This window comes from Falco naumanni, chromosome 19 (genome assembly GCF_017639655.2).
Source record: "Falco naumanni isolate bFalNau1 chromosome 19, bFalNau1.pat, whole genome shotgun sequence".
NCBI classification, from domain to species: Eukaryota; Metazoa; Chordata; class Aves; order Falconiformes; family Falconidae; genus Falco; species Falco naumanni.
The window spans coordinates 4182613-4210430 of NC_054072.1; the positions used below are offsets into that span (position 1 = coordinate 4182613).

The following is a 27818-nucleotide window of genomic DNA, read 5'->3' on the forward strand; positions in this document are numbered from 1 at the left end:
CCGCGGAGCGCGGAGCCCCGGAGCGCGGAGCCGGGCGGGGATGCGGGAGGCGGCGAGGGGCGCTGCCCGGCGCAGCGGCTGAGGGCCCCGGCTCCGCGCCGGGCGGAGCGCACCCCCTCTCCCCTGCACCCCACATTCCTCTCCCGGATTTGGGATCTACCTTGGGAATTACCTTTTTTTTTTTTTTTTTTTTGTTCCTTTCCTTTTTTTTTTTTTTTTTTTTTTCCCTTACATTTTTTTGCACACGTGGAGGAACGCGTGGATTTACTAACATGATCTTGGCAAACGCCTTCTGCATCGTCCTCTTCGTAGGTGAGTGGCCCCGGCGGGGGTGCCCGCGGGCCGGGGGGGGGCTGCTGTCGCCTGGCCGGGTAGGATGGCAGAGGTGGCGTGTCCTTCCCCCGGGTGAGGGGCTGCGGGGGCTGGAGAGGGACCCGCGCCCCTGCGAGACGGGCACTGCCCGGCTCCAGGTCTGCAGCAGCAGAGGGACAAGGCGACACAAAGATTATAACTAGGAGCAACTTTATTTTCCTTAAAAATAAACCCGAGGACACGCACCCCCCCACACACCTCCCTCCAGCCGCCCCATCGGGGCAGCCGCCGCCTCTGGCACCGATCGCGATCCGAGGGAGCGGGCAGCGATCGCAGCAAAGCCCTCCTCGGTTTTGATCCACTCTCTCCTTGCAGCCTACGTGGATTTGCATTTATGGATTTGCATTTCGGAGGGTATCTACCCCCTCCCCAGCCCCTCTCCCAGTGCCCTCCAGCCGCTGCCGCCTTGCCCCCCCCCCCCTCCCCACCGTCCCTGCCTCTGCCTGGGAACTCGGCGTGGAGAATCGGTTCGGAAAGTTGAGCTAATTGCATGTGTGTGTGCGTGGGGAATTGCTGTCCCCTCCGTTGCAATTCGTGCGTGTTGCTTTAGATCATGTGTGAGTTATTTCGGAGCTTTGTCTCCGCCAGGAAGAAAGCTTTGCATTTCTAGGGCAGCCTCCCACGGAGACAGGGAAGGTGCAGCTAAAAAAGGGGGGAAGGCAGAGGCTGTGGTGGGTCTGGGTGAAAAGGAAGCGAATGAGAAAGGTCCATTTGTTTTGCCTTCTGCGAGGCTGGGCGCCACGCAGGACCGTGACTTGGTCGTGCTCCCTGTGCCGTGCCGGCAGCACCCGCATCCCGCTGCCTCTCGGCGGGTGCCTGCGTGTGTGATCCCCAGCACACTGCAGCAGCGAGCGCCCACAAAAACTCTGCTGAGCTCGCCTGGGCTGGAGGAGCATCACCCTGCCGGCGAGGACAGGGTGAAGGGATGGGCAGCTGCTGAGGGAGACTTGAAGGTTGGCAGAGCAAACCTTCCAGAGCGTCCCATGGTGCGGGGCTGGGGGTGCAGGCAGAGGGACCACCATGCATGGGGTGCTCGGCATCGCTGGGGAGCTCTCTGCATCCTGGGTGAAATGGGGGTGACAGGCTTTTGCTCTCCCCTGCTCCCCAGCATGATCTCTGGCTGGCGAGGGGAATGGGTGATGCGCTGGGAGGGGGGGGGGGGGGGGGGGGGGGGGGGGGGGGGGGAAGCTGGTGCCTCATGTGCCTTTGTGTGGGATGGGAAACAGGCCTGAGCATTTGGGGGCTAAGCCCCCATTTGGGGGTGCCCTTCCCCATGATCTGTCAGTGGGACAGTGTGCCCGGGGAGTGTTGGGGCAGAGAGAGCACGATCCCTGCCTTCTGAGCCAGAGAAAGCAAGGAGGGATGCTCTGGGGGCCAGGTGGGGGGCACAAATGGGGAGAGGAAGGGCTCTCCAGAGCTGGCTGGGGGGGCAGCTGGCCACTGGCCATTTGTACGCATGTCCAATTCGCCGCTGGACATCTCATGAGCGAGATTCTGGAGGACAAGGACCTCCAGCATGCCCCACCTAAGGCAGCCAAAGCGTGCTCCGTTTGCCCTCGCAGGGGAGGTTGCATGAAAGCGAGACCCTCTGCCCCCCTTCCGGGCTTCCCCAAAGGTTACATGAGTGCTGGGGTGGGGAGGCTGCCCCCCCGCCCACCAGAGGACCTGCAACACTCTGAGCGGTGATTGCAGGGAAAATGTGCCTCCCGACTGAGCGTGAGGGATGGGGTGACCAGGGGGTCCCCATCCTGCTGCTTTCCAAAGCAGCCCCCCATGGCATGACCTCACGGTGAGCACCCCAGGAGAGCAGGGCCTGGCATGGGGGAGCACAGCTCTTCACATCTGGGCTTTTCTTTCTGATGAGCCAAAAAAAACCCTTTGACTGGGAGAAAGCCACCTCTGCCACAGCACCCAGTCTGCCAGGGCGCACGTTCCTGAGCAATTTTTTTTTTTTTTTTAAATTTTTTTTGAGTCCAGTTATGAGGGCAAATATTTACCTCTAAAGCTGCCTGTGTCCAAAGGTCTCTGGCAGGACCAGTAAAAGGAAACGTGTGTTACAGCTAGAAAAGAGGCAACACAGCCTGCTGCTGCTGGGGGAAGCTGTGGGAGCGAGAGGAAAGCGGGCCATCGCGTTGTTTGCTGGCTGGCTGGCTGGCGGAGGCTTGTGCATCTGCCTGCAAATCCTTGCTGTGCTCTGACACCCCAGAGACTGCTGAGGATTAGGTTTAAATTCTCTGCAGATGTTTTATTGATACGAGTTTAGCGGGTGTGTATCTGTGAAATGATTTCTTTTGGAGAGACATTCACACACCACCACCCACCCCCCTGTCCTGCCCCTCCATCCAGACTCCCCACCTTGCGCCTCTGCGGGGGTCTGCAGAGCTTTACCTGGCTTGGCAAGTGCTGTGGACCAGGAGGAGAGGAAGGCCCCAGGAAAAAAACACCAACCTGGCAGCCAGGGCTGAGCATGCTGCTGGATTTAGGGGGACCAAGCTGTCCTGTGCAGGCTGCGAACCATGGGGAAGGGCTGCTGCTGCCCTTCCTCCTCCAGCGGGATGGCTTTGTGCTGTGCTTTGGGGTCTGCTGGCACTCCCGGCTTGGACGCGGTGCGGGATGCTGCAGGCACCTTATCGGGGCTGCCCTGCTCTCTGTGAGGTCGTGGAAGCAAGGTGGCAAAAGCCAGGAGGCTGAGGCCAACTCACCGCCACGCATCCCTGCCAGCTCCCCAGCAGGTGGATTTACTGTTGGGCATCCCATCCCGGCAAGAGCCAGTGCCCATCCGAGCGTGCTGCTGAGGGTGCCGGAGCCCCTTGCAAGGATGCTCCATGTGGTCCAGCGCCTTTTACACCGAGGCAGGGCTATGTCCCTTCCTTGCCTGCCTGCCAGCCCTGCTGTCCCTGCCTGGGAGGCCCATGGAGCCAGCGGGGAGACAGCAGTGCAGCCAGAGGAGAGGCTTCGGATGGTGTTTTGGGAAGAAGCTTCATGGCATCAGCTGGAGAAGACCGAATTGGAGCTGAGAGCTGGGTTGCTCCGGGCAGAGGGCTCAGAGCGAGCACTAGATCTGCAGCTGAGCTGGGCAAGGGCAACGGTGGTGGAACGTGGTGGAGCTGTGGGATGGCTCTCCACGCTGCGGGATGGCTCTCCGTGCTGCGGGATGGCTCTCCACGCTGCGGGATGGCTCTCCACGCTGTGGGATGGCTCTCCATGCCTGGAGCAATCCCGACGGCTGCAGCAGGAGCAGGTTGTCCCGGCTGCTGTGCAGGGTGCCTCGGGCTGTGTTTTCCTGCTGTGTAGAGGTGCAGAGCTGGCCCGTTTCTACTCAAAGCGTCTACCAAAACATCCTCCATCTCATGGTGAAGACCTGGCATCTCTGCCCTGAGGAGCATTTGGGAGATGCCCGTTTCTCCTCCACCAGTCCGGGCTGTGTGTCAGGAGTGTGCCTCCACCGCTCATGGATCCTGCCTGCCTCCCATGTGGAATATAATCCTGAAAGGCCAAGGAGGCCCTTCCTAAGGGGTATCTGCCACCTAGAATTGGATCTAACATGGGTGCAGGGGCTCTACACCTGCTCCTGGTACCCGAACACCCTTCAGACCTCTCTGAACCCAACGATGTTTGTTTGGGGGCATCGGCTGAAGACCAGGAAGACGGGATCTGTTCCTTGGCTTGACCCACCGACAGTGGAAGGGTTTCCAGACCCAGGGCTGCTGCCCGTCCTGCTCGTTCACCCCAGGCATTGCCCCATCCCTCCCGCAGACTCCCCCCCTCGAGCATCCCCACGGCCCGAGGAGCGTGTCCCGACTCGGCGAGGTGGGCAGAGGCATGCATGGCTGCTAGCTCCCGTGGCACCACAGGAGGCAGGGGACAGGTGGCCACCCCAGGGTGGTGGCAGGGGACAAGCCCTGCCTGCGTGGAGTAGCTGCTGCTGGGGCTGAGCGCCTGCCAAGCCTGAGAGCTTGTCTGTCCTGGGGGGGGGACGGGACGGGGACGGGGGGACAGGGGTGGCCTTTGTCACATGCCTGTAGGTGTCACTGTCCCCCTGCCATACCCAGCTGAGTGGCCACAGGTTGGGAAGGGGATGGCAGCTGGAGGCTGAGGTTTGCTGCGCCCATGTGGTGCCTTGCGTGTGGCAGCAAGGGGAAGGGGAAGCTACTGCCCATGGGTGTAGGTGTTGCACGAGGTGGGGTCTCCCTCTGTGTCACCCTCCAGGACAGCCGAGGATGCCCTCTGGGTCCTGTCGTGTCCATCTTTGCCTGCTCCAGGGCTTTCTCTGGCTGCAGATGTAAGCCGGTGGATGCAGGGGGTCAGGAGTGGGAGGGGGTCCTGCCCACCCCATCCTCATCCCCTGGCTGGTGCAGGCATGGGGGGACCAGCCGTGCCAGTGCTGCCTGTCCCCCTCCCCCATGCACCCGTGATGGGATGGGCCAGTGGCCTTGCCTGGGCTTGACTTGGCAAGAATCTGTTTCAAAAAGCAAAAGAAAACGAGAAAATCATAGAAATAGTGCGAGGGCTGAGGGAGTGCCGGGTGGGAAGAGGCACGCACAGAGCCGCCTGCTGAGGCAGGGTCCAAGGGGCAGCAGTGGCTGTGCAGGGGCAGGAGCCGGGCGAGCTGGGTGGTTGCCACCCCGAGGGGTGGCTAGCAGAGAGGCACGCAGGAGGCCATCCCCGAGGGGAAGAGTTTGTACTGAGCTGCTACGGCCAATCTGCAGCCCTGCCAACCCCGAGCGCTCAAAAACCCATGAGTCAGATGTCCTAAAAATCCTGTGACGGGCCTGAAAACGATGAGCTGCAAAATCCAAACCAAACAGCAACGTGCGCAGAGAGTTTGGACGGGCTTTCTGCTTCCCTGGGCTCTTGAGAGGTCATGCGTGGAGGTTCGTGTCCCCAAGCACCGGGGGCTGGAAACATGCTGTGTTTGTTTATTTGCCTGTTTGGTTTTAATACGAAACAGAGTCCTGTGGCATCATGTGGCTGCCCAAGGCGTTGGGTTAACCCTCCACCGTCCCCATCCCACGCCTCGGGGCACGTCACCGCTGCCGGGGGTGCCCAGTGACATCCCGCTCGGTTTTTCAGGCCACCGGCTGAATTTTGCCATGTGTGACAGCCCCCCGTGGGGTTATGGCTGGGGACACATCCAGGCCCGGTTTAGGCATGATGGAAGGATGCTCTCCCCCTCTGGAGCAGCCTGAAGGTGGATCTAACGCCAGGGACCGGGTGGGGACTGTGGCTGGGGCGGGGGCTGTGCGGGGTCCTGGGGAGGGGTCACAAGGGGTTTGCCCCACTGGGTCACCCTCCCTCACCTCTCTCTGCCCTCGTGTCTCCTTCCCCTGCCCCTCGCCCAGACGAGATCCTCCGCTCGCTGGCTGGCCCCCCGTCCCCCCCGGGGCAGGACCCCCATGGCTGGCGGGTGCCCGTGGACTGCGTGCGAGCCAACGAGCTGTGCGCGGCGGAGCCCAGCTGCAGCTCCCGGTACCGAACGCTGCGGCAGTGCCTGGCCGGCCGCGACAGGAACACCATGTTGGCCAACAAGGAATGCCAGGCGGCCCTGGAGGTGCTGCAGGAGAGCCCCCTCTACGACTGCCGCTGCAAGCGAGGGATGAAGAAGGAGCTTCAGTGCCTTCAGATCTACTGGAGTATACACCTGGGGCTGACCGAAGGTACGGGGCAGGGCTCTGTGGGGTTGCGTTGGGGTGGAGGGTGCTGGAGGAGAGGCGGTCCTGACCCACCTCAAGGTTGGGAAGCTCTGAGAGCACCTTGCTGCTCTAGAAAAATGGGCTGAGCAGCGCCCTGGGCTGCACGGGCACCCCAGGCAAGGCAGATGGTCCCCCCTTTCTCAGGAGGGGCTGATGGGGGCTGCGCCAAGAGCTGGCCTGCCCAACGTGGCTGTGGGGCAAGGGAGAAGCAGGCTGAGGGCTACATTTGCAGCAGAAGCTGATGGCTATCGTGGCAGAGCTGTTGTGCCTGGGCATCTGGGCACCTGCAAGCTGGTATATGCCCATGGGGTGCAGAGGGAAGCAAGGCTGGGGCATGGCTTTGCACCTCGATACATGCTGTGGGGATCTCTCGGGGTGCAGAAGCTGTTGCTGCCTCCTTGGCTCCCCCAGCCCCCCATTAGCCCTTGCTCTGGTGGGGTTTGGGGGCCGGGGAGCAGCAGGGAGGGCTGGCTGGGGTCGTGCCTTGCAGAGAGGTGATGCACCAGAGCCTGCTGTAATTGCAGCCTGGCGAAGGAGTAAATCAGAGGCTGGAGCAGTGCAGGTAATTGAAATTGGATTTTGCTAGCCGGGGGTTGGTTTATGCATTGAAGTCAGGATTACCTGCTGCCTGAAGGCAGGGGAAGGCAGTGGGCTTCACCCGCTGCCCCTCGCCCCTCTGCAGAGGCATCACCGGGGCTGGGGCTGCCCTGGGGGTTCATGCTGCTGGTCCAGGGATGCAGAGGGGCAGCTTACTGGGCTCAGAGGAAGGAACTGGCCTTGAGGGGCTCAGCTGGGGCTGCTGCTCGTGCTGGTGGGGTTTGCTTTGCTGTCCTGTGGGCTCTACCCACTCCTGCCACCCCTGTGTGGCTCTGCCAGCACCCAGACTGGGGAGGAGCAGAGCTAGCATCGGTTTAACAATCTAGATCTCTTTAATGGGTTTAACACTGGCTCTGCACATGGAAGCTCTTAAATCCAGCTTCAACTTGTGCAAAACTACCGGTACCAGAGCCCCCGAGTTGTGGCACTGTCCTTGCAAGGGCATGTGTCCACCTGGCTGGTGGCAGCTTGCGAGCAGAAGGACCCTCGGCCACCCGAGGGGGCTGGGAGCTCGGCCCCGCTTCCACCAACGATTTGAGCCTGTAAAAATGCCTGTTCCTCTGCCATTGCATCACCTTGGCTGAAAGCCACCTCCTGTAGTGGCTTGAGCTGAAGGGGTTCATTTGAAGGAGCCTCGGTCCCCGGCAGGCACGTTCCTGCAGCGGGCACAGCTCTCTGACCTCCCTCCCGAGCTGGGACTGAAGCCAGAGGAGGTGATGATGGTGCTGGGAGGTCTTTGGTGGCAGCGGGGAGGATGTGGGGAGCTGTATCCGAGTATGCAGCTTTCCCCTGGCTGAAATTGCCTTCAAATCTGGGTCAGCACAGGGACTAGGAGCCCCAAAACCAGCCAGAGCAGGAATTATTGCTTGTTTTCTACCCCTCATTAGCAACCCTCATTCAGCAGTTTCAGAGGGCTTTGCAAACATGAATGAAGGATGCTTTACTGCTCGATGGCTACTCCAAGACCTGTAAGGGGAGGGGGAGGAGGAGGAGGTAGGAAGAAAAGTGATTATACCGAGTCTTCAGGAGAGGCTGAAGCTTTGGGGAGATCCAGCAGCTCATAGCTTTAACATGGATAAACCAGTGAATGTAAAAGCAATGAGGAGCCCAAGGTAGACCCTGATCTTCTGCCGTTTAGCAAAGCTGCTGTGCCTGGTGGCCTCCAGTCCAGCCTCTCAGCTGTGGGAGCTAACCGGTCCCTACCATTAAGGAGGACTGCTCTCACTCCAGCCTCATTCCTGGAGGTTAATTGCATCTCAGTGAGCTCAAGAAAAGTCCACTGCCCTTTTAATGCTCAGTAATTTTCCTAGCAAGCAGCAGGATTCGCTTAGTATTTAATTATTTATTGCATTGGCAAAGCAATATACCGGGAGGTTACAGTGTTTCCTAAATGCACTTTAATAAAGGTGCTATTTGTCATCGGAGCATTAGGAAACCCAGCAAGGCGAAGGGGGCTGGCCTGAAGCAAACTGCTTGGTGCTTGTCTCCTTCCTCATGACGAGCAGCAGCAGCAGGAGCTGCCCTTGGCCCCGGCAGGGGCTGTTGCACCCATGTAGCATCACCCAGCATCACCCTGAGGGTGGTGGCAAGGCCAGGGTCAGGGTGATGGGCTGAAACCCCAGAGCTGTTGAAAAAAGCCCAAGGTGGCATCCCAGCAGGATCTCACTGGCCAGCCACCCAGCTCTGCCCTCCCAGATTCCCAAGGAACAGCGCTGGGCTTGGAGCAAGCCCTCCCGCATTGCTCCCCGCCTCTTAATGAGCTTGTTTTCCAGCACAGGGTTTCAAGTGGCTCCTTAATTACACAGGATAAATGCCGCTGCCTTGGGCTAATAATAACTCGGCAGAGCACGCGTAGGCTGGCGTGGTCGGGGCTGCCGGGGTCCATCCCGGGGGCAGACCCGGCTCACCGGCAGCGAGGGCACCCACTGCGGGCAGGGATCCTGCTGCAAGGGCTGCCAGGCACAGCGGAGATCGATGCTTTGGGCTGCTGGTCAGCCTCTGGCTGGAGCTTTCAAAGTCCAGCCATTGATATTTTTTTTTTTTGTATATATATATATATATGCATAAAAATATATTATTTTTTTTCCCTGTGGCTGCTGGGGTTTGAAGAAAGCGTTTCCTCTCCTGAGAGCTGTGGCTGGCTCTCCTGAAATCAGCCTTTTCTGGAGTTGCACAAAAGGCAGGCAGCAAAATTTGCACTGAAATCAAAGATGGGAGAGAGCGGGTTTGCTCCTAGCCTGGGAACAGCTGGACCGCGCTCAGGTTCCCTCCGGAAAGTGTGGATTGCAGTGGATGAGCCCCTGGAGTGCAGCGTGGGTGGATCGGTGGTGGGGATGCTCTGGTTTTCAAATGATGAGGCTCTCCGGTTGGGTCTGTATCACCCCACCAAAATATTTCCATTTTCCCAAAGTGTACCAGAGGCAGAGTGGAAAACGTTCTTTCCAGTATTTATTTAGGCAAACGCTTTTTTTTTTTTTTTTAAACAACAAGAAAACAACCCAGCGTTGAGTATAGACCCTAAAACTTTCAGCTTGCAGCTGGCCCAGACTCTGCAGCCACAGTCGGGAAACACTGACCTTTCAAATCCAAATTCCCTCGACTCCTGAGGTCAGTTTGAATGCGGCCGCTGCCAAATCTGCCTTGCATAAGGAGCTGAGGTTGCGGCAGGACCCAGCCGTCAGGCAGCTGCAGGCAGCAGTGCAGACCTGCCTGCCCGGCCACAACCTCCCAGCCAGCAAGAATTAAGCTGAGCTGGTCCAAAACAAGCTTTTCCTTTCGTTGCAGGGCGGTGCTTTAAAGGCTTTTTTGCTTTTCCCTTCCCAAATTGCAGATTGCCACACTGGGGGGGTGGGTGGGGGGTGCCAGCACCCCGCCATAGCCTCAGTGGCAGCTGGGGTTATTCGTTGTGGGTTTTAATTTGCTTTTTCTCCCCCTTGTGTTTCTTCCCTCCCACTCTAGGAGAAGAATTTTATGAAGCTTCCCCCTACGAGCCGGTCACCTCTCGTCTCTCTGATATATTCAGACTTGCTTCAATTTTCTCAGGTAATAAAAGCAACATGCTTCTGCTGTTTTATCTTCTCTTGCCCATGAACATAGACCTGCTACTGAGCTCCCTGGCAAGGAAAACCTGCAGCTCCTTCCCTGTGGTTTAGTTCTTTGCTCCTCCAGCTCCTATGGCCACGCTCCTGCCCGTCTTTTCCCCCACCGCCCCAGACTTGATGCCCTGAGCATCACTTAGGGATGACACGTGGCCCCCACAGCCGGCTGGGATGCTGGAACCTGGTGGAGGGGTGCGATGTAGGGGCTGGTTCCTGAGTGCTGCCAGGGTCTGATGCACTTTGGGACAGATCCTCTCTGTCCAGACCTCCCTGGCAGGATCAGACGTTGCTGGGAGAAGGTGAGCTCGCCTTGCTTTGAGCCCCTGCCCGGCAGTGATGGCAGAGCCATGGGCAGCATCCTTCTCCTCGGGCTTCCTATTCCCCGCCCCGGGCTGTGATTTAGGTTTTTACTTTCTAGACTCAGCTGCCTCCAGCCGTGGGCTTATATAAAATAGCCGAGGTGGGCTGGAGAGCCTGTAATTCCCTCATTTCTCTTGCTGATGCCTCCCTTCGTGCAGCTGAGTGTCGCGGCATTAGGCAGGGGAGGAGGGGGAGGCACAGGCACAGCCCAGGCTCTGAGGGGGACCAGACCCTCCCGCTGCCCATCCATCGCTCCGTGTAACGTGTTCTGTCTTCTGGAAGATTTGGGACTGGCAGGACACCCCATATGTGGGGAAGCCAAGGGTGGGGGGGCTATCTGCTGTCTCTCCCTGGGGCAGCTGGCCTTGCGCTGAGCGATGGGATACTGCTGGGAGAAGGATGCCGCGCCCTCCGGAGCATCTCTGCCTCCACATCCTCCTCTCGGGAGCCCAAACTCCACCACCATCCTCGGGAACTTTTTTTTGCCGTCTATTTCCATAGACGTCTATTTCCATGACAACCCCTCCGTGCTGCGACCCGCCCCCCACCCCCCCCCACCCCCCTTTTCAAATTAGGTCAGCAATGCCTTGGCTTCTCCTTGCTCTTTCTCCCCTTAACCCTCTCCCCAAAAGCCACCCACCAGGGTTTTTGGGGGCTCTGTGTCCCCAGACCTTATGGGGTGCACATGGGCAGAGGGTGGCAGCACCTTGGGGACCCCACAGTGATGCTGCGCCCCCCCCCCCCCCCCCCCCCCCCCCCGTGCAGCCCTGTCTGCAGCCGCCCTGGCTCACCTGGGGACACCTCGGAGAAGGGCTGTGACGTCCCATCCCCTCGCTGCCGTCATCTGCTGGGTTTTAGCTCCCGAAGCGAATTTGCCAGGCTCCCTCCGGGGAGCTTAGCACCGGTTCAGGATGACGATGCCACCCCCTCCCGTCTCCTGCACGCCTTTTTGGATTACATTAGCGTCAAGGAAATATTTTAGCTGCTGGAAAGTATGAAAAGCAAAGTGTCTGGAGTGGGGGATTAAACGCTCATGGGTTGATTTATTCATAAAAGCAAAATGAGAGGAGAAGGAAGCCTGTCTGGCAATTTTGGGGCTGGGGGAAGGGGGGAACTGGCTGTTGCTATGCTCCGGAGATGTGCTGTGGCCAGCAGGGTGGCCTTGATGCTTCTTCCACCCCTTCTCCGTCCCCACACACGGGGCTGGAGCAGTGTGAGCAGTGTGAGCAGCTGCCCCCCCCGGGACCCCCAGCCCCGACCTGGAGCCAAAGCAATTGAAGCAAATGAGCTGTTAGTGTTGTTTCTTGATAACAAGGCTGAGGCAGAGCCGGGCTAATTGCCCGTGGGGCTAGCGGCAGGATTACCTTACCTTTCTAGAAAGAAGGGGCTGTGCAAGCGAGGAGGGCGGCGATGCATGCCACCGTGCTCTGATTCCTTGCACCCTCGATGGGCAGCCTGCCGGGACCGGGGGAGAGCTGCAGGCACCATGAGCGAGTATCGCAAACGAGCACCACCGCAGCCCTCCCCACACAGGGGGCTTTGCGCTCCCGGTGTCCCCCCCCCCCCCCCCCCCCCCCCCTCATGGAGCAGAGCATCCCCGGCCCACAGTGAGGATGCTCTGTGGTGCCAAGAGGAGCTGGAGCCTGCCCTGTGGAAACCACAGCCTGCAGGGAAGAAGGAAGAGGCTCCGGTTGGGAAAGCAGCCCCACGTTGTGTTTCTGCCCATGTGGGCACCAACGTGAGCCAGCAGCATCCAAGAGGTGGGTGGGTGGCAGACCCCCGGCCTCAGCCCACGCTGCACAACACAGCGTCGGCTTGCAGCAGCACTGCCTTCCTCATCACCCTCCTCCTCCTCTGCCCCTGACCCCTTCCTGCACTGAAAGGCCATGCAGTGCCTGTTGAGGGGACGGCTGGTGGCACCAAGTCTCCTGGCTTTGTCCCCTCCCCAGCTCCTTGGCCCCCGTTTCCTTCTCGCCTCATGAAATTTTCATGCTTGTGCTTTATTAATGAGCTCCCCAGAAACCCTGCACTTCCAAGCATCGGCTCTATTAAAATGCATCCAGGTCCCTGCAGGTCTCGGGCAGGGCAGGAGCGATGCTCAGGGGGATTAGAAAATAAGCCGACACTTTGCGCAGATCCCAGCTTGTGCCGGAGAGCTGCTGCGCTGGCTGTTAACTGCCTGCAGGGCTCGGAGCTGGGGCAGCCACCAGCACACTTGGGTGCAAAGAGTGCTTGGTGCATCCCCCCAAAACTGGGAGCTGGCCTGGGCAAGGAGGAAAGAGAGCCATGTGTCCCCCAACTCCTTCGAGCATCTTTTTCCCCTCCTGCTCCTTGGACATCAGTGTCGTGAGCTGTCTCCATCCTCAGCCCTCAGCTGGAGGGACCTGGGCAGCAAAATGACAATCCCTGCCCCATCCTGTCTTTGGGGCTTGGCTGCACAAGGAGGGTGTGAAGTTTCAAAGGATTTGTCTTCACCTCTTTTCCCTCCTCTCATGGCTTTATTCCTAACAGGGCTCACAGCCCGTTCGCAGGAGGAGCAGGGAGGAGGATTCCCCCCCAGCACAGCACCAGGTCACACTCCGACCATCCACCGGCTCCAACGTTAGCTCAGGCGACCTTCTGGCCTCTCGCGCTATTTTTCAAGGCAGATCTACTTATATATCATATATCATAAGAACTACTCACTTTACATATGTCTTACTAAACTTCCCTCTCCCTGGTAGATCTCCACGGTGGGCGTTCATCACTGGGATGACACATTTGGCATTTCAAGGGCTCTTCTCCAAACAGTTTTACCCCCCTGGCTCTGGGGTCTTATGGCACCACAGCCCAGCTGGGGGGTCCTGGCCCTGGGCAAAGGGAGCTGCAGGGACCCCACGGTCATCACAGCACATGTCAGGACTGGGGGCAGCGAGCCCCCAGTAGCTCCAAACACCCCCCAAGGGCAGTGGGACATGGGCTTCCAGCTTTACTTTTTAAGCAGGACCCCTGAACGTAGGCAGAGCTGTGCTGGCAGCTCCCAGCTCCGAGGCTCACGCTGAGTTGTTTAAGACTGTGGGAAAACGAGACAAAGTCGGGTCCCATGCTGCGAACAGCACTCCAAAACACTGCTCAGCCCCTGGGCAGCTGGGGAGGCAGGGGGAGGTGGAGGACGATGCTCACCCAGGCAGCTGCTTGCCATTTGCTAATTAGCAGGACCCTACAAATACCCCTGTTAGGAAGCCCTCCTTGATGCTGCTGTTCATCTTTGCTGGTGGAAGCTGGGACACAATGGAGGAATCCACAGGCTGGGGAGGAATTTAGGGATTAGGTGGCTGGTCCAGTCAGGTGGCTTCTAAAATAGCACCTGGGCTGCGGAGGGTGATCCATCATTTTGACAAAAAAAAAAAAAAAAAAAAACCCAAAACAAACCCAAAACAGAAAAGCAACAAAATTCAGCATTTGGTCCCGTGTGTTGGTTTGGCTTTGTCCATCCTCTCCCTGTTTGTTTGCTGACAGGGCGGGGGTGGGATCCCACCCATACCTGGCTCCGGTGGCAGCCTTGTCCCTGCCTGGGTAGTGCTCAGCCCTGGGGAGGATAGCTGGGGGGGTGATCCAGTTTTGGGGAGCCCCAGTTTTGGATGTGGGGGCCAGGGTGCCTTGTGCAGCTCAGCAGATTATTCTGCTTTGGAGCAGGCTGAATAATTAACAATTATTCTTTGAATAATTGACAAGGAAAAAAAAATATTGCAAATTCATGGCATGAATTATGCACTGAAGACTGTTTGACCGGTGTCCTGTCCCTTCCCCCCATGGCTGCAATCGGTGTGCATTAACTCTTTCTGTGCTGGAGAACCTCTAAATTGTGCAAGGGGATGGGGATGAAGTGGGAGGCAACTGCAGAGGTGCTTCCAGCCCCCTCCCCACTGCCAGCAGGGACAGGTTGTGCTGGAGATGCCAGGGGGTGATGCCGATGCCAACCCCCTTCCCCATAGCACCTCCCTAGGTTGAGGGCATCTCCCCATCCCTCAATGCCACGCTCACCCCTTCTCCCTCTTGCGTTCCGGGCAGGAATGGACCCTGCCACCAACTCCAAAAGCAACCACTGCCTCGACGCGGCCAAAGCCTGTAACCTGAATGACAACTGCAAGCGCCTGCGCTCAGGCTACATCTCCACTTGCAGCAAGGAGATCTCGGCCACCGAGCACTGCAGCCGGAGGAAATGCCACAAGGCTCTGCGCCAGTTCTTCGACCGTGTCCCCAGTGAATACACCTACCGTCTCCTCTTCTGCTCCTGCAAGGACCAGGCTTGTGCCGAGCGCCGGCGGCAAACCATCGTCCCCTCCTGCTCCTACGAGGACAAGGAGAAGCCCAACTGCCTGGATCTGCGCAACACGTGCCGGACGGATCACCTCTGCCGGTAAGGGCTCTGCGTGGGCTTCTCCCAGCACTTCCCAGTGCCGTGGGGATGACCTGCAGACTGTAGAGGGGGATTTGCGTGGGGCCATGGCCGGGATTGTAGCGCGCTTTTGTTGCATGACCCCATTCCAAGTTTAGTGGTTGCATCTTCCCAGTGCCGCGTGGTCTTCTCCAGTAACAGCTGTATTCTGTGCGTGGAATGGGGCAGAGTGAGCAGGTTTTGGCTACTCTTGGAGAGGTTTGTGGGGTAGGACGTGGCCTCGAGGTCAGTCTCCCTTGCTCTGGAGTGAACCTGTGGCTTTGTGCAGGGCTGCGTGTGGTTTGCAAGCATTGGGGCTGCCAGCCAAGACCCCCACCCCATCCTGAGGTCTGATCTGCTCTGAAACCCCCAGTGCAAAACCAGTGCTCTGCCTTTCCCCGTGCTTGGCCAGGGAGGCTGCGGTGGGGTGATACCTTCCAGCAGTGCTCGGTGTGGGATAGAGACGTGGGGCAGAATCAGAGCAGTGGGGATGGAGCTGCCTCTCTGCTGTGAACAGTGGAGCTGAGTCCCTGGGGACCATGCTGGCTCTGTTGCCCACCCAGGACCGCTCCGTCTCCCCACGCTGTGTGTGTGGGGTGAATGTGCAAAAGGTGCTGCGGCAGTGGGGGCACCCGTGCCCTGCAAACAGCAAAATCCCTCAGCGTGCCTTCAGCATCCCCAGCAAAACTCCATGGCTGGTGAAACCCACTCTTTTCCCCATTGCGAAGCAAAGTCGGGAGAGCAGGCTTTTGTTCCGTTATGAAACTCATTATTCATATGGCAAAAAAACTCCTGTCACCCTCCAGGGGCTGGATCAGCCTCATAAAGAATATGTTTCCCACGAGAAGGAGGGTCTTTTTGCCATCAAGGTGATGGAGTTTCCCAGAGCCTGGTGGCGAAATAAATAAATAACACCGCTTCAGGTCTTCCTCTGGCTGCAAGCGAATGTGTTTGAAACGTAGGAATGTGGCTTTTTATCAAAAAGTAATACAATAAGCCAATGTCTATGAATAAAAGATACCAGAGCTGCGCCGAGTCGCGGCCAAATTAATGGTAGCACCTCTCCGTCGGCAGGCCTGATGCTTGCTCAGACATTAGATGCTGCGGATGCATCAGCTCGTGGAGGGGAATAACCTGCATTAGCAGCATGTTGGGGGGGGCCAGAGAGGCCACGGAGCTGCCGAGAATTAATTATAAGCCTATTCCTGCATGAAATGAAATTCTGCCAGAAAGAGGTGAAGCAGCAAAGGGGGAAGCATGTGGCAGCTGCTTTGGGTGTTTGCTCCAAGTTGGAAATGTGTTTTTCTGGCAGCAGCGTGGATGCTGACTGGCTGGGGAGAGGCAGCCCCAGCTGGGGGCTCTGCAAAGTGCCCAAATCCAGCATTTTTTGAAGCATCCAGCTGTGGGCATTGGCTTGCAGAGTTTTGCCTTAACCTCGGCTGTTTCCTCCCCGTGGTGCAGCGTTGCGGGGCTGTGCATGGATGCACTCCTTGGATCTGGGCTTGCAAAAGGTCCCATCCCATCTGCTTCCTACAGCTCTGCCCTGGGGGGCTCTAGCAGTGTTCCCCAAGGCTCAGGCAGGCGGGTTTGCTCCAAACCCCCTGTTAAAACCAGTCACATTAACCAGGCTGTGGCACTGGGGTACAAGCCTGCGGTGGGGAGCCCGCACCCGGGGATAGTCTGAGATGCTGCTGTGCTCCAGCAGCTCACTTGATCTCCTTGTGTTTGCAGCTGCAAAAGTGTCTCGAAGTGGTGACCTACCTGGGGTAAGCCGTGCCCGGCACCTGAGCTGAGGGGGGAAAAAATAAGATTTTTTTTCTCTATTGATGTTGCCTTGCACGTGAGAGAGGGTCTGGCTTTTTTCTCCCTGGCTTTTGGGATGGAGAGGGCTCTGGCAGAGCCTTCTAGCAGGGGCGGTGTGTGCACTGTGCTGTCCCTGGACACACATGCTGGCTGCAGTTTATGCTCCTTGCTGCTGTTCCCCCCATCCCCATCTCCATCTGGAGATCTCCTGCTGGTACCTCTTCCCTGGGGATGAAGGAATGGCCCTTCACCCTGTGCCTGATGCACACATGGGCGTCATGTCCCCTGGCCCATGGGGGAAGGGTGTGGAGGAGAGCTGGTCAAGGAAAACCGTCGTTGTCAAGAGTCTTGGCTGAGTGCTGGCTGCCCTGGCTGCTCGACATCAGCTGCCTGGCTGCCCAGTGGCCCCAGGCACGGGCAGGGAGTTGTAGCTCCCACTGCTGCGGGTCCAGTTTCCCAGCTTAGAGGTGGGCATGGACTTACCTGCCAGCTGAACCCTTCTCCCACAGCCTCATCTCCTCTTCCATGCACGTTCTTGGCATTTCCCAGCTGCTCCAGGCTGAGAACTCCTAGTGAGCCTGGAAAGCACAGGCTCGGGAGCTGGATGAAATCTAGGCTAACCACCCCGTGGGTAATGCAGACTCCACCAGCAGCTGCTCTTTGTTCTTCATCAGAGGCTTTTGGCCAATGCAGAGGTGCCAGAGGTATTTAGAGTAGATTTGGCTTGGTGGAAGGGGGTCTCATTCAGTGGTGATGCAGAGGCACCTGCTGCGGCCTCGGTGCTTGGAGCCACTGTGCAGACAATGCTGCACCCACAGAGCCACAGGACCCTCGGGGTTGGAAGGGCTCTCTGGAGATCATCTAGTCCAACCCCCTGCTAAAGCAGGTTCCCCTAGAGCAGGTAGGGTGTGGAGCATCATCAGACTCTAGTACATCACTCCAGGACCCCTTGGGATGCTGCTGGCCCAGCTCGGGGGGAGCAGCTCGTGCCACTCTCCTGTAAAGCCTGGTGAGGTTGGCATCCATGTGCGGGCAGGGTGGGCTTGGTGGTCTGACATCCCCGTTGCTGAGCGGTTCTGGCCTTGTTTTGCAGGTACGGGGTGATCTGCCAGGGCTGCCTGATGCTGGGGGAAGGGAGGGGCATCTCCTCTCTCTCCAGCCTCTCCAAGGCCCTCTGTGTTTATAAATAACGAAGCATTGACAGGCAGCCTCTGCCAAGATCATCACCAGGTGCCGGGAATGGGTATAAATAGAGAGTGCAGGCTTTGTCCTCCTTCCCGTGGCATCTGCACCCACCAGCCTCCCCCCAGGAGCAACTGAGCATCAAACCCCTCCACGTCCTGGTCCTGTCATCCCCAGCCCCTGCCTGCAGGCAAGGCAAGGCTGGGGTCTGCCGTGGGATTTCCCATCCGTGACGGTGCTTACGCTTATCGCACCGGCATCGCAGATGGATGCTCGTCCTCCTTATCTGCACGCGGGACTGGCAAGGGCATTGAACTCCGAAGCAGATCGGCAAGCTGCTCCGAAACCCAGCGGTGACAGGAGATGAGATAATGCTCCCGCACGGGCTGCGAGCGTAATTAAGCCTCCTGGCTGAACGCTTAATGAACGGCAAAGCCCTCTCTACCCAGATAGGACTTTGCTGGGAGATATTTGCTGCCATCTCGCTGTGGTCGGTGCTGAGCTGGGTGCAGGGGGCTGCCCCTCATAGGGGCTGCTGCTCCTGCAGGATGCAGCCCACCCTGAGGTCGCGTGGCTTCCTTCCCAAAAGCAGAAGAGTTGGAGGAGAGGGCAAATTAATGGTCCAGCATGGCAAACTGATGAAAATTCTGGAAGCTTTCACAGCTTTCTGCAGCTGCTTTCCAGCTGCATAGGGCTGATGGTTAAATGGTCGTTGAACACCAGCCCCTGTCCCCTCAGTGGTCACAAAGGTGAGGAGATAAAAGCCACCAGCTCTTCTGTTGTGGCCAAGAGCGTTCTGCAGGTGGCTGGCTCCTGAATGCTTTGGGCTGGGGTATTTTAACCAGTGGGCACCATCCTGGCATAGAGCAGGGGCTGGATCACCTGGGGGTCCCCACAGCCCATGTGGCCCCCGAGCTCCTGTGCATCCCTGCGTGGGCTCACGTCCTGGTGGGGGCAAGCGCTCAGCCTGTGCCTTTCCCTTGCCGGGAGTGGGGTGCAGAATCTGGGTTATTCTGGGCTAAAATCCTGCCTTTTGCTCTAGACGAAGCAGTTCAAATGGTCTTGACCCGTGAGGCTGCTAAAAATCCCTGGTGCGATGCTCCAGCTCCAAGCCCCTTCTCCAGCTCCCGGCTGTGAGAGCAGGAGCAATCGGGCTCAGATCGCTGCAATTTGTGAAGCTTTTCGTGCCAGGAAGCTTTTCCCGGCACAACAGAGGAGCCTGACAAACTCCCCGAGCTTTGTGTCTGATTGCAATGGACAGGTTTTAGCTCCAAGAATATAAAAACCTTTTGCAAAACACTAACCTCAGCTAAGGGGAAAGGGAAGGAAAGGGGAGAAAAGAGCTGATTTCAGCAGCTGCAGTTTGCTGTATTTTTCATCTTGCATCAGCAAGTCGGGAACACAAATAATCTGGTCTTATATGCTTCAGTGATGCTGGTGCTGAAGAATTTCCCAGCCTCCACTGGCTGTAGCTCCTCAGCATCCAAAAGCAGGGTGATGTTTCATTTGCCTGACTTTTCTCCCCGTTTTCAGCACATTTGCGGCTGGGAGGGGGACGGACACTGCCCAGCCCCTCGCAGGACCCCTGTGCCTGCGTGCATTGGTGAGATGCCGTTCTGCACAGCAGAAACCATCTCTCTTCGGCTGGGGTTGGGATGCTAATTCAGGAGCGATACCTGGGGGAGGGGAAGGCTTGCTTCATTACCCAGGGACACACCAGTGAGGCTTGGCTCGGGGTGCGTGCGAGGGAAGGAACGGATCCAAGCTGGATTGCTGATTAAATACCAAACACGGGAACAAAACTTTTTTTTAACCCACGTCCTCGTCTTCACGCCTTTTGTTTAGCACAGACAAAAATGCCATCTATAATGGATGTTTCCTTGATAAACAGCGGAGCAGCAGCTCAACTTTCTCATTACATCGTGTAATGAGAGAAGCTCTGAAGTGCTGCTCGGCTGTCCAGATAGCTGTCTGGGAAGAAGAAGGAGGAGGAAAAAATGCTCCTGGATTTAGCAGACGCTGTGGGTGCTGGTAGAGAGGAGCAGTGCTTGAGGCTGGAGGGGGACAGGGCACCTGATAGGTGCCCAGGGTGGGTGGCTGCACCAAGGCTGGGCGACTGGGGCTGCAATAACCTGCTGAGGGAAGCCTCCAAATCTGACCTGAAGTTAGCAAATCTGCAAAGGATGGTGGCTTTGGCTTCCCATTACGGGGGCACAGAGGGAGAGGGCCAGTGGGGCAGCACCCCCCGAGTGCCTGTCCCCCAGGACCCTGTGGGCACCCATCTGCAAAGGCAGCTGGAAGGGACCGCTGAGCTCTGTGGCCACCTTGCTCAGGGCTAGCCGCGCTCTTAACACAGTAATAAGTCAATTCACACTGAATAATTAAATAGAGAGCCTTCATAAGTATTGACTTAATGTGACAGCAAGTCTATACTGACTCGGGGTTTGCTTATGTAAACACAATCTCCTGTTCGGCTTAGTTAGCAGTTCAATGAAATAGAACAGTCCTTCAATTAAAATCAAATGATGCGTGCGTTTAATTCTTCCCTTCTCTTACCGGGTAATGATAGGGTTTGAGCATAGGCAAGAGGATACAAGAAAAAAAAAAAAAAAAGAAGCCTTTTAACTGCTTTTATCTGTGATGAATCAAAATGTGATGTCCTAAAAATACATATGGATAACTAAAGTTCTTAATCAACGACTCCTAACTTACCAGTTGGTCCGTTGTCTGTTTGTCCTCATGTTTTTTTTCCTCTTGCCGGCTTAGCTCTGCTTACTCTAATTTGGGGATTTTTCTTTTGCTTCTCTCTGGCTCATTCTGTTTTTTCCTCTTTCCTGCTGCCCCCGCCTCCCGGGGTGGGGGGCAGCTTTGGGATGGGGACCGGTGCCCATCCCACAGAGAGATGCTGTGCTACAGCAGGGATACAGTTTTCACTAAAAGCAGGAATAAAACCCTCCTGGCTTATACCAGAATAGGTCACTTGGTCTGCAGAGGAGGCAGATAACTTTTCCTGGATCAAACAGGTATTTCCATTGATCTTTTCTTTCCCCTCTGTGAATTGTTTACTAGCTTTGGTAGAGGGTCATCCAGAAAAGTGGAGCTCTGCCTCAGCTTCTCTCTATTTTTTTTTTTAGCTGATCCCCATCCCCAGGGCTCTTTGAATTACCTGGCCACTGTTCTTGGTGTTTGAGGCTAATTTTTTTATCTCTGCATCTCCTGGCTTCGAAAGCATTCATCTCCAGCAGGACGAGCTGGCAGAGGGAGTGTAGGGAGGAGGATGCCCAGCGGGCCCGTGGGTTTTTTATGTCTTGCTGAGTTTTTGCATGTTGTCGCAGCTTCTTGAACATCCACTGCTCTGCAGGGGGGGAGAGGCGCGTTTCTGAGCCGCTTCTCAATGCTCGTGTCTATTAAAACCATTTTTCCTTGGTCCCTGTAAATTGCCTGTGAAAAACATGTCTTGAGTAATCTCCGCATCTTGGACATTTTCTGCATGAAATATTCAGGAGCCTGATACAGTTCGCTTTGATGGGTAGTGAGTTATTACCAGCGCCGGGCTTGGACTTCTCATAGGCGTGTGGTGATGGGAACAATTAGCACCCAATTAGGCACCTTGCATCTGTTCTGGGGATTTTTCTGCTTATAAATTGCAACACACCAACAAGCAGGGGGGGAAAAAAACCCACAAAATAAAAAGCCTTTGCTGTGCAGGTAACTTTTAATGTCAGAGTGAGGGGGTCTCGCTGGTGCTGGCAAGGTGATTCTGAATTCCTGTGCGATAACAAGGCTGGGAGATGAGGTATCAGCCGGGAGCTGGTGGGATGCTCCCTCCAGTGATGCACGACGTCCCCTAAACACGAGGTATATGCACTGGGGATGTACATATGGGTGCACTGCAGGGACCCTGGGAGGTGCCTGGAGTTGGGCAGGGAGAAAGAGAAATACTAAAACCCCCAGAACCCTGGGGCTGCCTCCCCTTGGTCTTGTTCACCCCAAATCAAACCCATTTTCAGCAAAAATCAAACTCCTTTTCTGGATGCATCAAAGAGGAACAGCTTGGAAATGCCAAGCTTTGAAAAGCAGCACTTGGAGCGGGTTTGGGATATGATATATACGTGTATATATAGAATTAATTTTTGTTAATCCCTCTTTCACCCTTTTTTTTTCTTTTTCCTTCCCCCCCCCCCCTTGGAGGCCTTTCAGGAAAATAATGTGCTGGCCAAAGCTGCGCTCTGCAGCTCCCCGTGCTGCCGTCCTCCTTCCCCATCCCTCTATCCCTGACCCAGCTGCCAGCCCAGCTCTTCCCAGTCTGGGTCTGGCCTTTGCAGGCAGAGACCAGCCAGACCCACCTGCTGCCTCGAGCTGCCAGCCAGCCGTTTGGCACCAATTCCTCCTGTTTCTGCTAAGATGGACTTGGCACCCTCTCTTTTTTTTTTTTTTTTTTTTTTTGCCGGGGCACTTAAAAGCAGAAATCTGAGAAGCTATGGGCCAGCTCCAGTAAGGTTTATTCCTGGCAGTTAGTTTCATCCAGCGACTGCAAACTCATTGTATACAACGGAAAGAGTGACATCTGGCTTGGATATTCTGGAAAGATTACCAGCTGGCTTGTCATGTATTATGAAAAGAATAACATTTGCCTTAGAGGATGCTACAAGCCAGGAGCAGAGCTCCGGGGAGCAGCGTGACAAATTTTCGTGGCGCTCGGTGATGAACTTGCCACAGTTCTTTAAGACAATTGACGTGCCTTCACCTCTGATTTGGGGAGAGGGGAAATGCTGTCGCAAACTTTATTTATCTCCCGTGGAGGGGAGGAGGAGGGAGTCCAAATACCTTCCTGCGATGGGGAATGTGTGAAGGGAGTGGAGCTGGAGCTCTGCTGCTCTGCCATACCCCCTCCCCCCCAGGCTCTCCCTCCTGCTCCCACCTTGCGAGTGGGGAGCAGCACCCCTGACCTTGAGCTGCTTTGGCTGCTGAGCACTGCAGATGTCCCCTGGCAAAGCTTTTGTGTACGCGCTGGGCTTCGTGCACAGCTCCAGCGAGGGAGACGGTGTGCTGCAAGCTGAGCATCGGTCCTGGGAGTGAGCGCAGGATTGGAGCCCCCAGCCTCCCTCTCTGTGCTGTGGGCACTGAGGGGGTGTGTGTCCTTCCTCATGTACTAAATCACTAGGGAGGAAAAAGAAACGTGGGGCTGGTGAAAATAACATGCTCCTGGGATGGGTGAGGGTTTTTTCAGGAAGGAGACGGAGCAAGTTTGCTCCTTGTCTCACACATGCCGCAGGAAGAGCTGCAGAATCCCCTTTTTTCCCTGAAATCAGCACTTTAGCCCAAGCCCATCCTCCCTGCCCGTGTCACGGAGCAGCTGCCCCACACACCCCTCAGCTACGTCTCTCCCTGAGGTGATGCCAGTTGCGTTACTGCTATTTATTAGCATCCAATGTGTAGAAGAACACAGCGGTGCCCAGGAGTCCTGTCTTCTCATCAGGAGTGCTTGAATAACCCAGATGAAGAGGCTGACCTTGCCCTGGAAATGTGCAGCCTGTTGGGAGGCTGTAAGTGGGTCAGGCAGCTGGTATAAGTGGGAAAATAATCCAGTTCATGCCACTGGCAGCCCGTCAGCATGCGAAACCAGAGTGTGACCTGCACACCCAACTGCAGGAAACAGCAGAAAGAAGGTACTAAGGGCATGGGTGGCTCTTGCCAACCCCTAGCTCGGCTGGGATGCTCGCTGTGGGGTGATGCTGGGGTCCCCAGAGGACCGAGGGGTCCCCAGAGGAGGCTCAGCCGCTCCGCAGAAGGCGACTGCGTCTGTGGCTGTGAAACCCCATGACCTGGAAAAAGCCCCAGTCGCAGATGGCTGGAAACAGTGAAAATCTCCAGGAAACCACTGCATTCCCGCATGGAGCATCCAGTGCTTGGGTCCAGTCCTGAGCAGCTGTGCTTTATTCCCTCTTACGTCCTTTCCCCAGTACGTAGCCTACAAAACCGCTGTGGGCTCAGCAGCAGCATCGCTGCTCCTCCCCGGTGCTGGCTGCGTTGTGGTGGTACCTGCACCCCACTCCCTTCGTGCACTCGAGGTCTGGTGTGATGAAAAGTGCTGGGTGGATGTAAGGTATGGCCGCAGATCCCTTCCACTTCATTCAATCACTGCTTCATTTGTTCCTCTGTCTAATTTGATCAAAACCTTCTGAAAACAAATCATTCCTATTAAAAAAAAAAAAAAAAGACAATTTCTATCCTTTATTTTCATCAGTTTTTATGGCTTTAGGCAGGTACTGTTGGATGATTCAATCACTGGTTGGACAAAGATGACATTTAATTAAGAAGGAAGGAAAAGGAAGCTACAGAAAATAATGTATGCATTCTTCTTTCTATATGAAGTGTGGAAAAAAAGAGCTGAGGAGATTTTCTGTTGTGAAATGCAAGGTCTCATCTACAGTGTCAGCAACTTGGCTGCTTTGCGGCGTTTCCTCCCTGTGATTGAGATCCAGTGTGGGCCACAATTCAGCCTCGTGTCTACTCATCTAATGACCGAGTCAATTTGGAAAACTGCAGCCCATCCATCTGTCCACCTGGTCCATCTGCCCATCCCCTTCTACATCCTTCCCATTTCTTTATCCTTCCACCTTGGTGGTTCAGTTCATCCCAAGAAAAATCCCCAGAGCATCACAGGGGAAGCGTGGGTTTGTCTCTGTGGAGCCAGATTACTGATACACCTGGAAAGAACGGTGCTTCCATCGCTCCCTGCGCTGCTTCTGTGCATTACGCTGAGCAGTGAAGAGAAGATGAGAAGGGGTAACCAAGCCAGTAATCGCGTTAGGAGTGGAAATCAGCTCCTCTGCTCCTCTTGTCCCTTCTTTATTCCTCCTGGTCCTTCTGGTTCTCTCCATCTCTGCTCTTTCTGCCTTTGCTCTGCCCCCAGAACTGAGTCTGGCAGGCAGGGCACGAGAATCTCAGCCCCCGGGGTCTCGGCGAGCCTTCCTTTTGTTTTTTTTTTTTCCCTTCTCAGCTTCAAAGGAAGAAAGGAAAAATGTAAACCCCAACCTCAGGCATTTTAATTGCGCTCTAAGCTTTAACATTTCAGGGGGGAGATAAAAACAAGCAGTGAAATTTTACAGTCATGTAATGACGCCGGGAGCGGGGCGGCCAAATGAGGTTGTGAAGTTTACGGTGTGCTCCGCCAGGCGAGCAGCACTTGGGGAGGGCTGGGGGGGGTGGGGAGCAGTGAACGATGGAGGAACAAGGGTCCCAGGCTTGGGGGCTCATCCCAGTGGGATGGCACCTGTGACCCTCCGTCGGGCTGGGGAGGCAAGGCAAGAAGTTGCACCTCCTGAGTCTAGATTTCATTTAGATCTCTGCTCTCTACCCCGTTTATCTTCTTTTCTCGCCTTTATTTTTTTCAAACGTTGCTCCTTGCCGCTGAGTTGCTCCGTGCCGGGAGCAGAGGTGAAATCCTGTCCCTCTCCCTCTTGCTCTTTGCTCCCAGGTCCCGGCTGGCTGATTTCCACACCAACTGCCAAGCTTCCTTCCAGTCCCTGACCAGCTGCCCCGGGGACAACTACCAGGCATGCCTGGGCTCCTATGCAGGGCTCATTGGTGAGTGCCGGGGGGGTCGGGATGCTGAAGGGTCTCCCCCATCCTGGCCCCTCATCCCTCTTCCTTCTCCTTGCCCGAGAGCAGGCTTCGACATGACGCCCAACTACGTTGACGCCAGCACCACCAGCATCACCATCTCACCCTGGTGCTCCTGTAAAGGCAGCGGCAACATGGAGGAGGAGTGCGAGAAGTTCCTCCGAGACTTCACGGAAAACCCCTGTCTCCGTAAGGCGCATCCCCGTCCCCCTCCTCACCCTGCCCCATCACCGCTGGGGTGCAACCCCCCATAAACATCTCCTGCTCCCAGGAAATGCCATCCAAGCCTTCGGCAACGGCACCGATGTGAACCTATCCCCCAAGAACCCCTCGCCACCCATCACCCTGCCACCGAAGACAGAGAAGAGCCCTGCCTTGCCGGATGACATCAACGACAGCAACACCATGTATGACACGAGTGTCATCACCACCTGCACCTCCGTCCAGGTAGGACCCACACCGGGGCACTGCTGCAAACTGGGGGTACTGGCCTGGACCCTTAGTGGGTCTGTTGGTCGGTTGCAGCCCGTGGGTAGCAAAAAGTCCTGCTCAGTGCGTGCATCTCGGTCAGGATGCAGTGCGGGTACCCAGGTGCCCGGCAGGATCTGGCCTTCCCTGGTAATTGGGGGTCTGGGCACTGCCCAGGGGTCTGGCGTGGGGAGGGATCTGTGCCCTTCCCTCGCTTGTGGCATCGTCCCCTGCCTGGCACAGCACTGTGCCCAGGGCAAGGTGAGCCAGTGTAGCTGCCCCAAGCCCAGCTTCTCCTGCCCCTGGCTCACTTGGGGTGAAAACAGATTGAATTCTATGATGTTTTGGGAAACCTAAACCCCACATATTTTCTTGCATTGTGCTGGGCTTGTGGGCTCACTCTTTGCTCCTCGGGTGGTAAGGCAGGCATCGCCCCGCGCCCTCGCAGGGCAGCTCTGCAGCTCCCAGGGGAACTTGGGGACCCCAAACCTTGGGGTGCGACTCCAGGCAGGAGCAGCCCCGGGTGCACATCCCTGCCCTAAGCCTTTCCCCTTTCTCCTCTCCAGGAGCATGGACTGAAGCTAAACAAGTCCAAAGAGCAGAGCCTGTGCTACTCAGAGGTACGTCTGGGGCAGGGGGGAGCACGGGGAGGGGGGTCCTGGTGCCAGAGCTGTTTCCCACTGCAAACGGCTTGGGAAGGATGTGCCAGACTGGGAACCGCTGGCTTCACTGCCTGAAGGGTGATGACAGGCATTTTCCAAGGTTGGATGCTTTTCCCAAAAAAAAGCCCTGGTGAAACCCCGCTGTCCCCTTGCCCGCAGACCCAGCTGACCACAGACATCATGCCAGACCAGAAGACGTTTGTGGACCAGAAGGCAGGCGGCAGCCAACACTGGGCGGGCCGGACCCTGCCCATTGTGCCCATCCTCCTGCTGATGCTGGCGTTATAGAGGGGCGAGAAAGGCAGCGGCTGGCGGGATGAGGACGCTTACACAAGTGCCCACCGGCACGCTCGCTCTCGCTTCGGTTCCTGCGGCAGCAACGGGGAAGGGAAGGATCGCCTTGTGTTGGAGACTGAAATGCTCACAACCCCTGGGGATGCTGAGCCTCAGCACACCGGGCGGCAGGAGGACCCTCATCATGCTGGGAAACTTTGGTGGTTTTCTTCCTATTTTCATTTTTTTTTTTTTTTTAATTTTTTTTTTTTTTTTTTGTCTTTTACGGTGTGTTGGGTTTCTTTTCTAAAGCAGGAGCCCATGGCTCGTGGCAAAACCTCCCCATGTGCCCTGCAAGAGGCGATCCAGAGTGGCACCGGGGAGGGAAAATAAATGTCGAGCAGAGCTTTGGCGAAGGTTATTTGCAGCACCCATCGGCCCGGGTGCGCTGGGGTGGCCGCGGGGACGGTGAGGTTTCCGCATCGGAGCATCCCAGGGGATGGAGCACCGTCGGGAGGCTCTTCTGCATCCTCCAAGGGAACTCGCTGGAGCTCTTGATGTTGTTATTGGGGGTTTTGGGTTTTTTTTCTTTCCCGTGGTCAGCGAGAGTTTTAAAATGGAAGAGAAAAGAAACTACTGTTCAAACGTTGTGAGGTTGTCCTGATGTTTTCAATCTGTCACTTTGAGAGGGAGGTTTTTCTTTTTTTTTTTGGTTGATTTTTTAAAAATCCTTGTCCAGTTGAATTTGGATTGGGATGGGATCTGGCCCGTCAGTGGTCAGAACCCTCTATATGTTCCTCTCAGTTTTCTTTCTTTTATATATACATATATAGTGTATGTATATACTGTTCACCTATACCTACATATATGTATGTATATACATAACCATATACATCTACAGTGTGGCTTTTTTAATTTCCTTTTTTTCCTTTATTTTTAAAAAAAATTGCTGAAATGGCAGCAACAAATTAAAAATGTATTATTGTAAAGTTTATTTTTTTTAATAATGTCTATAATGGAAAAAAAAATAAATCAAGAACAACCAACCAAGGAACGAAGCAGCACCGAAAGCCGAGCTCCGCCGAGCATCCACCTGTGCCTGGGTGCGTGTCTGGCCAAGCATCCCGAGCCTGGGGGGTGGGGCAGGGGCCCTTCAGCTGCAAAAACACAGGGATTTGGGTCAGCCTAAATATTCTGCAGTGCTGAGAACAATTCCCTGACTGTTTTGCTCCGGGAGACAGGCAAACAAGCAAACATTTCAAAGGAG

At 56.2% G+C, this 27818-nt stretch overlaps 1 protein-coding gene across 1 annotated transcript; it reads left to right on the forward strand.

Annotated features, from left to right (window-relative positions):
* GFRA2 (GDNF family receptor alpha 2) lies at positions 1 to 27451 on the forward strand. The gene is made up of 9 exons (XM_040618269.1): positions 1 to 312; positions 5715 to 6029; positions 9621 to 9704; positions 14171 to 14519; positions 25003 to 25112; positions 25197 to 25337; positions 25420 to 25595; positions 26183 to 26236; positions 26438 to 27451. Exons 1-9 carry the CDS (start codon positions 273 to 275, stop codon positions 26564 to 26566), a joined length of 1398 nt encoding a protein of 465 aa, XP_040474203.1. The 5' UTR covers positions 1 to 272; the 3' UTR covers positions 26567 to 27451.
* The last annotated feature ends 367 nt before the right edge of the window (positions 27452 to 27818 follow it).